Genomic DNA, 12875 nt, shown 5'->3' on the forward strand with positions numbered 1-12875 from the left:
ATAACTAGTTATTCGTTTATATTATACAACCAGAAACGGTATATTTATCCTGAATGTATGTTTTACAATGTTTTTCTCATTTTTTGTCAATATATAGAAAACAAGTGACTGCACGACAATTATTTGTTTCTCACAGTGGCGGATTTGAAGTTCGTGCTGTTATTTTGAAGTAAGTAGCTCCATTTCCGGTATTAGCCTAGCTGTCTCTGGATAACGTGACGCAGCTGAAACACGGCTCGCTGCTGCTGAGGGCTCCTCCTCTCCGTCCACATCCCGTTGGCTGGACGCTTTACGGGACACACCCACAGTCTGTCCGCTGGTCTGCTCCGTCGTCTCTAGACGTGAATGCTCGGAGGCGAGCATACTCCACAATGTCTTCTTCTACTTACTCGGTATGTTGACACTGAGGCAACGAGACACGCCTAATTGTCTGCTCAGTGTTCAGACGAGCAACAGATGGAGCTCTGTTTCTGCATTTACTCCATCACATTATTAAATATGCCCTTTGCAGTTTAATATAATCGAATATTGTGCCATAAAGTCTACGTTTGTGACAATTATAAAACGCCTCTCAGTGTGTGTAGCCCAGAAGAAAACGTCCTCTCGCTGTGAGCTCAGTAAAAACCACAAGCACTGATTTTACATGATTTTATGTCGACACAACCTGAACTCACATTTAGGACATGTATTAAAGCTGAGCCGTTATATTGTATAGTATCAGACTCTACAGGTGGAGGTTAAAGGAGCCACTTTGTGTGTCTTGGTCCCTAAATGGAAGGCTCAGTTATCTACTCACACAGAGGTCAGAGGTCACAGTGATACTGTGCTGTTGCACAGCTCACGGCCCTCATAGAAAGACCTGAAGGCAGTTAACAGGTGTAGCTGCATCACCCTCGAATCTCACCTGCTGTGATTGTTGAGGTGTTCCTGTTAACCCATTTCCTGACATGGTGCACCTTTAAAACCTCTAGGTATTTATCACCGTGGAGAAAAGTGTGAAATCAGTCTTTTAAAGCAAAAAAATGAATAAAATGTTAGTGAACAGGATGCATCTGCTGACCTCAGCTTCAGTTAAAATGGCGACAGTCGTATGTGGGGAGTGATCTGGTGCAGGCTGACATTACGCCCATTGCTCTTTGATTGCTGCATTGATTGCCCGCTGGCTTGATTTAGGTCAGAACCTGACACATATCGACTCAATAAGAGACAGTCTCTTTTACAATCCGGCCAGTCAAACACTATAGAGCCTCTACCGACAAGTGGATGTTCAAATGCAGCTCATGCTCTTCAGACATTAAGCGATATGGCTTGCCTGAACCGGGCCTAATGGACTGGACGGTCTGTGGTGAGTGCATTTTAAGGTTTGCTTGTTTGTTTGAACAGAAGATGGATTTGCTCTGCTTAGAATGTGTTTGACATAAACTTGTGTGTTACACTTATTGAAGGTATTGAATCCAAATTATTATAACAAGAATTTCATTTATTATCCCTCTGGCTTTGACATTTTACATTGAAATGAATGATGTTTTTTTTTTGTTTTTTTTTTTATCATCACCCTTTTAGGCCCTCAGTGACTCTCCCACAGTAGAAATAGCTACGTAGCCTACACACACAGAATTGTATCTGTTCTATGAGCTAATATCATTGTGTTTTATGCTCAAGCCCGAGGGTTTATTGTTGTATGTGGCCGGGGATTTAAGAAGGTTTAACTCACACTGAAATGGACTCAAAATAGATTTGAAACTGTTGTGTTTTCTTATTTTCATTCTTATTTTTTACTTTTATACTAGGCTGCCGCTATATGTTTTATTTATGATCAAAGGAGACCACTTTTTATTTTGTACATGCACCAAAACATGACATCTTTGAAATGGAAATGCAATGTTCAAGTACTTTCTAAGCACAAGTATCCCTTTGCAGAGCTGCAACATCATGTGAAAACATCAATGAACGCTCATTCAGGCCTGGTGATAATCCTGACAGGCGAATTTAGACTTTTTATGCAGTGTTACCTGTTTATTTGACACAAATGTGTTTTGCTGCTCCAGACAGATTTTTTTATTTATTTTTTTATTTTTTTTGCTGATTGACATGGGCAAAAATGGCTCTTTTGCTAGTAAAGGTTTCTGACCCCCTGACCTGGTGGAAGAGTGTATCACCTTAATGTTGAAATATTGCATATCAGCATTAGGGGGCAGTAATATCTCATAAGAAGCATCTTTTACATACCATGTGAGCAACAAATACATTTCCTCTCCTGCTCTAGTCATTTCTCTTTCTCTGTCTTGGCTGATAAAACCAAAGAAACACTGAAGCAGATAACTTACTTTGAATATATGAACTGTTTTTTAATGTTTGTTGAAATTTTCTTTCCATTTCTCAGAGTGAGGAGGATGCTGAGCAGAACAGAACACAGAGGTATGTCCAAAGTCCCTTTCCACCTCCCCTGTCCGGGCCTAATAGATAAAATACTCACAGAACTGGTAAATAAAAGCAATGATCCCAATAACAGTGACTCTTTTAAAGGCTGAACCCATGGGAGGCTTTTCAGCACACCTTCAAGTTAACCTTTGACCTCTCTTCTTGGGCTCTCGACCTCACCTCGTAACCTCCAAAACAGGCACTGTAAAAGAGTAACAGGCTCAGGTGGAGTACATATTGATGTGTGTTTATGTGCTGGCATGTCTTCCTCCTCCTCCTCCTCCTCCTCCTCCTCCTCCAGGCGTGTGCAGGCTGCTATCATCAGTGATGTCTGGAACGGAGTCTCATACAGACAGAGAGGAGGACTACAGGTTCCTCCACAGCATGTTGATGGAGAAGAAGCTCCACCTGCTCTTTAAGGTGAAGACACATCCAAGCTTGTTTGCTCCCACAAATTTCAGTCACAGCATCTGTTTTTTAAAACAGCACTATCGTCTGCAGGTTGGAAGTGTTACAGAAATAAAAGTACAGAAGTATTACCAGCAAAATGTTCATAAATAATCCACAGTAACCACAAAATGCCATAATGTTTTATATAGTAAGACAGGAAGAAGGGCTTCTTACTATTTTATAATTACTCAGCGCTACTCAGAAGAACTAGTAAAAGTAAAAGTAGAAATACCATAGTGTAGAAATACTCTGAATAAAGTTGTGTTTTTCAAATGTTCAAAAGTATTATTAGCATCAAAATATACTTAAAGTTGATACAATTACTCAATATGCAGATATAATATAATACAATATCTAATTATATAATATATTATTGCATTATAATCATTGATGCATTGAAGAGGCTATATGAAGCTTTGGAGATTAAATACAAACTCAAGATTCTAATATTTACAATATTAATGAGGTAGTAAGACACTCTCAGGAAATCTTCTGTTCTCAGGGGAAAATAACGTCCCAGAACGCTGTTTGAAGCTAGAAAGGTGGCAGGGTCCGCCACATGTAAACAAAGTAAAACAGTATAAATTGTGTTGTCCTTTAATGTCAGTTTGTTTAAACAGTTTATTCAGTCATGAAAACAGAGAGAGTTTGTTTAATTATTGTATTTAGCCATAAAAAGTCTGAATGAAAGTCGTTCTCCTCTCCTGATTTAAATGTCTTCCCCAGAACTATATAGTACTCCTTTAACCACTTGCAGTATGTGAGAATTTTAGTTAAAGAAATTGAAACGTTAACTCAAACGATCCACAAAGAGTGAAGAAATAACAGTATTGACGTTATGTTAGATATGCCTCGTATTGTGTTACAGTGATATCTACTGAAGTTAGCATGCTAACCAGCTAGCCCCGGCCTGTGCTGCTCCAAAGCTCCTGTGCTAGCGGTGTGAACTCCAAGACCATGTTCCGATATCCATACTTACCGTACTTACTATACTTAGTTTGAGTACTTAGGGTGTTCCGATATCGATTGCGGCAAAAAGAAGTGTAGGACCATATTGCAGGATTGTAGGATTGTAATTGTTAAAAAGTAAAGTCGTAGATGTCTTTTGTTCACCGTCAAAGTGGAATGTTTTTGGCGGGTGACGAGCCGCAGCGGCTGTCGCGATCGTAATTTCCAGTAAGTGCACCACAGAGTATTAGATTTGGAACAACACTCACCTGCTGAAATCTGCTTAGTAAGTGCGGATAGTGTACTACGTTTAAGTGTACCCATGGAAGTATGAATATTGGAACACAGCTCAGCACTCCCCTGGGGATCCGAGCTCCGCTAGCGCTCAATGAGCTTACCAAGCTAACTAGCCAACAGCAGCTAAAGTTAGTCAGCAGTTAGCAGTTATTCTGGTAAAGTTTGTGAATTTCCCCTTGGGCACCGATGAAGTTTAATCTTAATCAATAATCCTCAAACTATATCTGCAAATTAACTAGTAACTTAAGTATTCAAATAAATGTAGTAGAGTATAAAGTAAAATAGAGGAATAAAAGGTATAAAGTAGCATTAAATAGAAATATTCAAAAAAGTACCTCAAATTTGTACTTAGGTAAAGTACTCCCCATATATTTCCATATATACAAGTCATTGAGGGCATTGTTTGATGCTAGAAAGGTGGGTTCTTGGAGAAGTCTTTCTAAAATAAACTAAATAAAATAGTAAGAAATTGTGTTCACCTTTTAGGACAGTTTGCTTTTATCAGTTTCTCTTCTCTGAAAATGTCTTCTACAAAACTGCATACTGCACCTTTAATTATATTTGAATTATTTAATAAATTAATGTAATTAGTAGCCTAGTAGAATAGTAGTAGCAGCTTTGTACTTAGTACTTCATATTCGCAGTAGAAGTTTCAGAGAGTGCCTTTTCTGCTGCAGAGAAAACTTTTATTGTGATACTTTCCTAACAGATCCATGAGCGTCTGAAGCGGTTTGAGAAGCGAAGCCCCATCCCCGTCCAAGAGCACGCAGCGAGTCTGGCCTCAGATGTAAGCGACTCCCTCCAAACATCTTTTGCAGATAGACACGCTGCTGAGGATGACAGCTCGACGGCAGAGGGAACGGGGAAGATTTTTCATCATTCAAACTGTTTCCTCTGATATACAGACGACTTTCCTGTCACACAGAAGCACGAGTGGAACGCGCATTCCTCCCCATGTGTACTGAATTATGAAATGTTAACTCAAAGTTCTGTCACCTCGGAGATTATTGCCTGAAAGGCTGTGTTTGACAGCAGATATCATTCTGTAACTGTGTGCCAGGAGTTAGGTCACCGAGGACAGTGCCGAGCAAAAGGCTGCTAAAATCATTTTGTGTGTAGTCTAACGTTTCAGGTTGGAGGAATATAATTAATTTCAGATTTAAGATGAAGTGACAGAGAGCACTCCCACTACTGCTGCGACTGAAAACGGCACGACCGGTCCCTATTCCCCTTCATATTTCACTTTCCAGTCCTCTTCATTCCTGTCACCAACTCATCATTCTTATATTTCCATTTCATCCCGCTATCTTCTTTGAACCATCTTGGTCACGTTCCACCATCATTTCCTCATTTTTCCCCTCTTGTTTCTGGACAAAGTGTTAAACAAGGATGTTCTTTTGACGCTTTTCCCTTACGCTTTGCTTCCATCTTTTCTTCTCTCCATCCCCGAACCACCCTCTCCTTCCATTATTTCTATTCTTCCCCTTTCTATATTCTTTCCCTTTGTCTCCGTTTGCTTTCCGTTATCTTCTCTCTAATGTAAACCCTACGTAATGTAACTCCCGCCATGTTTCCATACCGTCTATCTACCCCTATCCTCTCCCCCTCACCCCTCACCCCTCTTCGTCTCCTTTCCTTCACTCCCTTCGCCTCAGATTTGGTTCGACAGCCACTCTCTGCCTGGCTTAAATCATCAGGACCTACTGGAAGGGCCAAACCATAGGTCTGTTTCCCTTCAGAGAGGCTTCTGTTTGCTCACAGTGGAAACTAATGACCTTCATGCATTGTGTCTCTGGAGTGTGCCTCGACATCTTGAAGCAGTAGAAGTCATTACAGTAATATGCTTGACAAGACGGGCGACTGCACACAGTCACCCTCCTCCGCCTCCTCACTTGCCGCTGACAGCCGAGGCTGCTCTGTTTTAGCTGTCGCCACAGCTGTCGTGTAGCCTTGAATATTCGGGAGCTTTTTTCCGACAGTGGCTAGAAGACACAAAACCGAAACAGGAACAGGGACAAACGGTCAACGCGAAGAAGAGAAAAGCAAAGTCCCAGTGAGGTGAATGGGGCCGTATGACAGTGTAGAAGGACAGGGTTGATGATGTGTCACTGCACATGAAGTTTAATATGACAGAACCTCTTTGACTCTCTGCACGTTTCTCTGTCTCCCTTGGGTAGCACGATGTAGACTACAGCAAACCTCATTTAGGCCATGATATAAATGTATACCTCTAATTATAAAAAAAACATATCCTGCCTCTCCTCTTTTCCTCTGCTTCCAGTTGGCGGAGGAGCTGATACACCAAGGCTGGAGCGATGAAGTCAAAGAACTGGTTGCCCTCTTTTCCCAACCCCACTTCAAGGTGAAGCCTATTCCCTTCCTGGTGGTGTGTTCCTTTAGCTTCAAGCTTGTGTGTGTCAGTCCAGGACTCCCTCAGCCAAGTCCTTTGTCCAGTCAAATAACATCATGTCCACCACAGGAGCACACTGTCGAAAGATCTAGTTTTGGGACAAGATTAATAAATATGAAACCACAGCCAGCAGCTAGTTAGCTTTGCTTAGCTTAGCTTAACACAAACATTAGAAAAAGAGAGATGCAACCAATCTGGCTTGTTGCAAGTTTCCTTATGAAACTGCAACTTTAGAGGTTTACTAATCAACTCTCCAATTGCACAATATAGTGTGACAAAGTGCATATTCACTTTATGAACCGCACTTCCTTTTTCTTCCAGTGTTAACTCTACAGTACATGTCTGTAGTTGGATCAGTGCTCTTTTTTTCGTAACTTACTCCCTTTATTCCGTTCACATATGTTGTTAACCCATAAGAACCCACCGTGACACAGGTGTCACACGTCCTTTAAATGTTCTGGAAAATTCTATGAGCAGCTTTATCCTTGATTTTAACTCATGAAGTCCCAGAGTGACACATACTTAACATCCTGGTGGGTCATGTGACAGGTCATGTGATTTGGTCTTCCCATAACAACATTTCCAAGATGTCTGTGTGCCAGGTTACGATTAGCGGCAGAGCTAGCTAAATTTAAATAGCTTGTTTTGGGTAGCCAGAGGTAAGATTCAAACCATTTAAGAATTGTAATGCAAACATAACATGTCCTTTATTACATTTAACCTGTTGTGAACACTTGTCATGAACAAGGTGACATAAAAAAAGTCAGGAAAATATCGTTGTGACGTATATGTCACATCGGACGTTTAACCTTAAAATTGTCATGGAAAACCCAATGTGACATATATGTCACAATAAGAAAAATATATTAAGATCTGCTCAGTTAACTTAACTTATTCAATGATATTTTGTTAATATATTTTATATTGTTAAATTTAAAGCATATTAAAACAAAAAAACATTAAATGAATCCAATTATTAATGAAATATGTAAGGAAACAATTTTTGCCCATCAGTAAATAAAATAAACAGACCCTATATCACTTTTTTCCAACCTATATTATTTGAAAATGTAATTAAAATAAATAAATAATAAAACATTTTAAAACATTTATTGAAAAATGTCATTTAATTGTATCTGCAGTATGGATAATAATCGATACAGTGTTCAGGATGCATTTGCAGTCATCCATGTGGACGACAGTGAGGGATGTGAAAGTAGCTCAGATGAAGACCTTGAAGACCGTGATTACACTCCCAAAGACATGGAGAATGATGAGTCAAGTGAGTCTAGTGATTCAGACTGCAGTGAATCAGGTGATTTAGATGAAGTACCTCAAACAAAGATAAACCCTGGACAGCAAAATACAACTACCCAGGACAATGACACATCTCCACCACCACCTCCCAAAAGAGTTTGTGTTGGAGTTCCAGGTGATGTTCACGTAGACCAGGTTGCACACTGGCCTGTGAAATGCAACAGGCATGGCCATTGAACATTCTGCAAAATCAGTGCAACCACCACACTTTGTGAGAAATGCGACATGCATCTTTGCTTCATTCAGAAAAGTAATTGTTTCAAATCTTTCCATTTGACCAAGGCTTAGCTGCCACACATGTTAATAACAATGGTTCAAACATGGTCCTGAGAATACAAACTTTTTTTTATTACACTTTTTTGTGTTTACAAGTTTACAAGTCTGTTGCTCAGTTTTCTACAGCTACAGTAACGTATTACGACCTCCAATATGAGGTATTTTTTAAATTTGACTCAATTTGCAGACTTTTGCAAATGTATTCATTTTTGTGTTGGAAAACAAATATGAAAAGATTTTGTTGTTACACCTAAGAGGTAAAGTTATAATCTTTGCTACCAAACAGAAAAACATGACCAGAAAAACACTGTTGCTCAGTTTTCTACAGTTACAGTGGCTTGTTGAGAAGACCTCCAATATGAATGGGCAGTCCTTTTTTTAATTCAGTTTGCAAACTTTTGTATTATGAAATAAATCAAAATTGTGCTGTTAAGGGTTTTGTTGTTAAACCTAACAGGTAAAATGATAATATTGTGGAAACGCAAATCACAAGACAATGCTTTGTTTTAGAACCAAAAAAGACGATGGATGATTTATTTTCAAATGAGGAATGAATTTACTATTAACACCCACTGACAGATCTTTGACACTAGGGAGGTATCCTTGATATTTTTTGAGAAAAAAATGTCAGAAATGTGTTCTATATGGTCTATTTAGTCTGTTTTATGTCCTCCATAATTTTCATTGATGGAGAAATTATCCAGGTTCTTAACGCCCAATGTGACATATATGTAACATTTCAGATCTCTGACAGTGGTGGGTGGCATTTTGAAAAAAATGTCAGAAATGTGTTCAATGTGGTCTATTTAGTCTGTTTTATGCCCCCCATAATTTTCCTTTAAGGAGAAATGTGTCTGGGTCCTTATGGGTTAATAATTTCCAGTTTGTTTTAGTGTATATTGTTTTCAGCATTTTTCATCATCAAATCACATAGGTGTTTTTAGCTAGTGAGTTTGGCATGTCAGTTCGCCTAGCTGACAGGCTATCTAGAAGATCTATAGTTACTGCTTCTTCATCCATAACTTCGTTAAAATACATTTTTTGTATATATTGTTTTTAAAATGTTTGATCCTTTCGTTAGATACATAATTGTTAGTAATGTTAGCTAGCCTCACGCAAACGTTAGGCCACTACAGCTCGCTTATACACTCAGTGCTTGGATGAGCTGCCAAAAATGACATACACCGTCTTGTGCACGCAAAAAGTGGACCTCTGACCTCGTTGCTAGATAAAGGATTTAAATCACATATCAGAGAGGAGAGAACTATTATGTGTATATGCAGACATTTTTAGGATAGGGGAGACTGGGGTAACATGAGCCATTTTTCATATTTAGGATCACTACATCAAGGCAATCATTGTTTTGTCACTAACTAATATATCTGCATATATTTCAGGATGTTGTGCATCCCTTCAAACAAACAGAATGAGTGTAAACATAACTGTTTCGATAATATAGCATGTCCAAAAAAAGTGGTCTTGTGGCACAATTTACCCTGTGTATGGGGCTAAATTGAGCCGTATCCCTACTCCCCTCCCCCCCTCACTTTCAAGAGTGAAAAATATTTTTGGAAATAAATGTCTAACCACTTTACCCATGTGGTTCTTACCTTCACAGACTCCATGAAATGATGCCTTTCTCCTAAATATTTGGTCACATGATCAATGTTTTTTACCGTTTACCAGCAACAAGGGGTGGCTCAACTTACCCCAGTCTCCCCTACCCGCTAGGCTAGCTGACGGGCTAACCTTGCTAGTTAAAAACACCTCTGTGATTATCTACATGATGGAATATGTTAAAAACTCTTTAAACAAAAACAAACAGTAAATTAATAACAATATGTAATGTATGTAAAGAAATCTGTCTTTTTTCATTTGCTTGCTGAGAGCTAAACAAGAAGCTTGTAAATATGAAATTACAACCAGAACCGTTAACTTTGCGGAGAGATTCAGAGCAGGGGGAACAGCTAGCTTTGCCCTGCAAAAGCAGAAAAACAGCTTTGGGGCAAATAAAACACACACGTGGCTTTGTGTATGAATTAAGGGTTTAAAAATATATCTATAGAGAGAATTTCATTTAAAACATTCATAAACTAACCTTAATTATCAACAGAAAGTGAGCAAATACCAGTTCTGACATTTTGTCAATGATGTTTATTGTATTGAAGCAATATCTATTAAAGTTAACATGCTAACCAGCTAGCCCCAGACCACCCTGTCTCGTAATGCCACTTTGTATCTCTAGAGGTGATAGCGGCTACTCAAATCCACTTCGGGCAACTAGCTGTACGGAGCTTAACTAACTAGTTAGCTGCAGCTAGTTCGTTGGGGTTTAGAGGTGCTGTATGGCAGATTGTATCATTTTGGACAGAGCCAGGCTAATGTTTCCCCTTTTCCAACTTTTATTCTACGCTTATTAAGCTAACTGGCAACTAGCTTCCAAAAAAAACAGACACGACAGTGATATCACCCTTCTCTGCTCTTCTCATTCTGAGGAAACAAATAAGTGTGTTTACAGGCATGTTGAACGATTCCCTCACACGGCTTCTTAACCTCTGTAATTTTACCCCAAATTGTGCCAGAGTTCAGTTTTTTATCACTGAAGCATCTCCTGTAATTGCCATTCACACGGACCATTTATGGAGCGAGAATGTGATTCACTCTGAAGATGTTGTTTTGCTTCCTTCAACTTTAATGCCCAGATGAATCACTAGAAATAAAAGAAACCTACCCGTGAATGGTGCGGTTCAGTCATCTCCTGACATGGCGAACACTGGAACTGTAGTCTGACAAACTAATTCACCATGCACTCACGCTTCATCTGAGCCATTCTGATGCCATTCAGGAGGCTGAACACACACATCAAACGGCCTGTAGTATTCTGTTTCCTACATTCAGCTCTCATTTGGGTCGCACAAATTGACAAATTAATCCGACTGTAAATTTTATTTAAATTGATTTCACCTCATCATCGTTCTGCCCACTGAGAGGTGCTGACATCCATTAAACACACTGGCATTGAAGCTAATCTACTCCCTAGTAATGTTTATTAGTGTTCGCTCATGCGGAGGCCCAGACTACTCAAATGCATGTTTCCTTATTTTAGATGTGCTGACAGTCATATTTCAGACACACACACACACACACACACACACACAGAGCGTATGGTTTTCCAGTGAGCTGCAGAAGTCGTGGCTTTTCTTAATGAGGAGCTGAAGCCAGCCGAGAACTAACAGGTTTGTTTAAACAGTCTTAATGACCTGTTTGTTCTTGGCCTCGTCGCTCGCGCTCACACATACTTATGAGAAACTCCAGGTTTAATATTCTGTAAATGAATGTTTGTTTTTTGAAAACCTGTCTCTGAAAGTGGCCAGAGACACATTGCTCACGCGCTGGCAGCTTCTGAGCAGAGCGACTGTCGACGGACACGGGGATAACAAGTAGACTAACTGACAGATGGATTGGCTGATTGTTAAAATTGAGTTGATGAGCAGATGTTTTCCCCCCCTCTTCTCTTTCGTTCTTATTACAGTAAATTCACTTTTCGGGGGGAATTGTACTCACGGTGAGAGATTAACGTTTATCCAGAATATTGTTTTTCTGCAAACAAACCTGTTTTCGCACTGCCAAAGTTAACAAAGAATGAACTTAAACGAACTGTCTGGGCATTGATAGTGAGTCATATATCAATTCACAGTCCTGCATTGGAAAAGGAGTTTTGTCATGTTTGAGCAGAGCCAGCACGACTGCAGGCGGAGGCACTGTAAGAAGTGTGGGGGGCTGATTTCAGGTGGCCCAAAGGCTGGCAGTATATTCCAAATTAAATCAAATTTGTCATGTTGGCACGGGCAAAGGTGAAGGTTTGCCACCGAGAAGAAAGGGCTGTGTTTGGATTCAGCTGCTGCAGTGAGTAGAGAAACGACTGCCGGACTTGTTGGAATTTAACCCAGTCACCTTTAATCAGTCAACAGGGATTGGTTGCATTTGTTGTTTGAGTGACTTTTAACCTTATCGATTACATTTAACCATCTTTAGCCTGGCCAGTCGATGTAAAAGTTTGTTTTGAACCTGCTCTGGTAAAACTGGTGACATTCGTTTTTTCGGTTCGTTCACAACGCCAAACTCGACAGCAGCCTGACAGCCAACACCCCGATTTCCATTTTGTTTGGAGTGTTCTGCTGGCCGCTGCCAGTTTCCATATAAAGTGAGTTGCTTTAGAGAATACTATCCCCAGCGTCACATCTGTTCGCAGGATCTAGAATTTAAAGTGACTTATGGGAATGCAGATCAACACCTTCACTGTATTTGTGTTTCCTTCACAGAGTCTGCTGTCCGTCCACGACACTGTTGCTCAGAGAGACTTTGAGCCCACTCTGCCACCGATACCTGACGATGTGCTGGACGAGGACGAGGATTCGGTCAAAATTGTCAGTCTGGTCAAAACCAATGAGCCCCTGGTCAGTACACGTCTTCATGTTTCAAAGGTTGAGGTTATAAGTGTTCTGACAACTGATGTAAATGGGGACAAAAACAACAGAAACGATACTTGATACTTGATATATAAGCTTTGGTACTTTACGCTAATTCTGTCTTTGAACAGAGGCAGTTTCCCCCTTTTTCCAAATTATTATTTAATTATTATTATGCTCAGCTAAGATAACCACCTGAGCAGCATGTTCATGTTCTTTTACAAACGTGAGTGGCATCTATCAATTTCATCTAACGCTTGTGAAAAAGCAAATGTGCATATTTTCCA

At 39.8% G+C, this 12875-nt stretch overlaps 1 protein-coding gene across 2 annotated transcripts in view; it reads left to right on the forward strand.

Moving 5' to 3' along the window:
• Nucleotides 1-213: 213 nt before the first annotated feature.
• Nucleotides 214-12875, forward strand: part of LOC115572057 (MAGUK p55 subfamily member 7-like) — a 31209-nt gene continuing 18547 nt past the window's right edge. For both annotated transcript variants that reach the window (XM_030401832.1, XM_030401833.1), the window contains exons 1-6: nucleotides 214-392; nucleotides 2384-2418; nucleotides 2723-2841; nucleotides 4826-4903; nucleotides 6398-6478; nucleotides 12442-12576. In XM_030401832.1, the coding sequence (XP_030257692.1) occupies nucleotides 346-392; nucleotides 2384-2418; nucleotides 2723-2841; nucleotides 4826-4903; nucleotides 6398-6478; nucleotides 12442-12576 (495 nt within the window). In that variant the 5' untranslated portion in view covers nucleotides 214-345. The remainder of the gene's footprint in view (nucleotides 393-2383; nucleotides 2419-2722; nucleotides 2842-4825; nucleotides 4904-6397; nucleotides 6479-12441; nucleotides 12577-12875) is intronic.

This window comes from Sparus aurata, chromosome 21 (assembly GCF_900880675.1).
Source record: "Sparus aurata chromosome 21, fSpaAur1.1, whole genome shotgun sequence".
Lineage (NCBI taxonomy): Eukaryota > Metazoa > Chordata > Actinopteri > Spariformes > Sparidae > Sparus > Sparus aurata.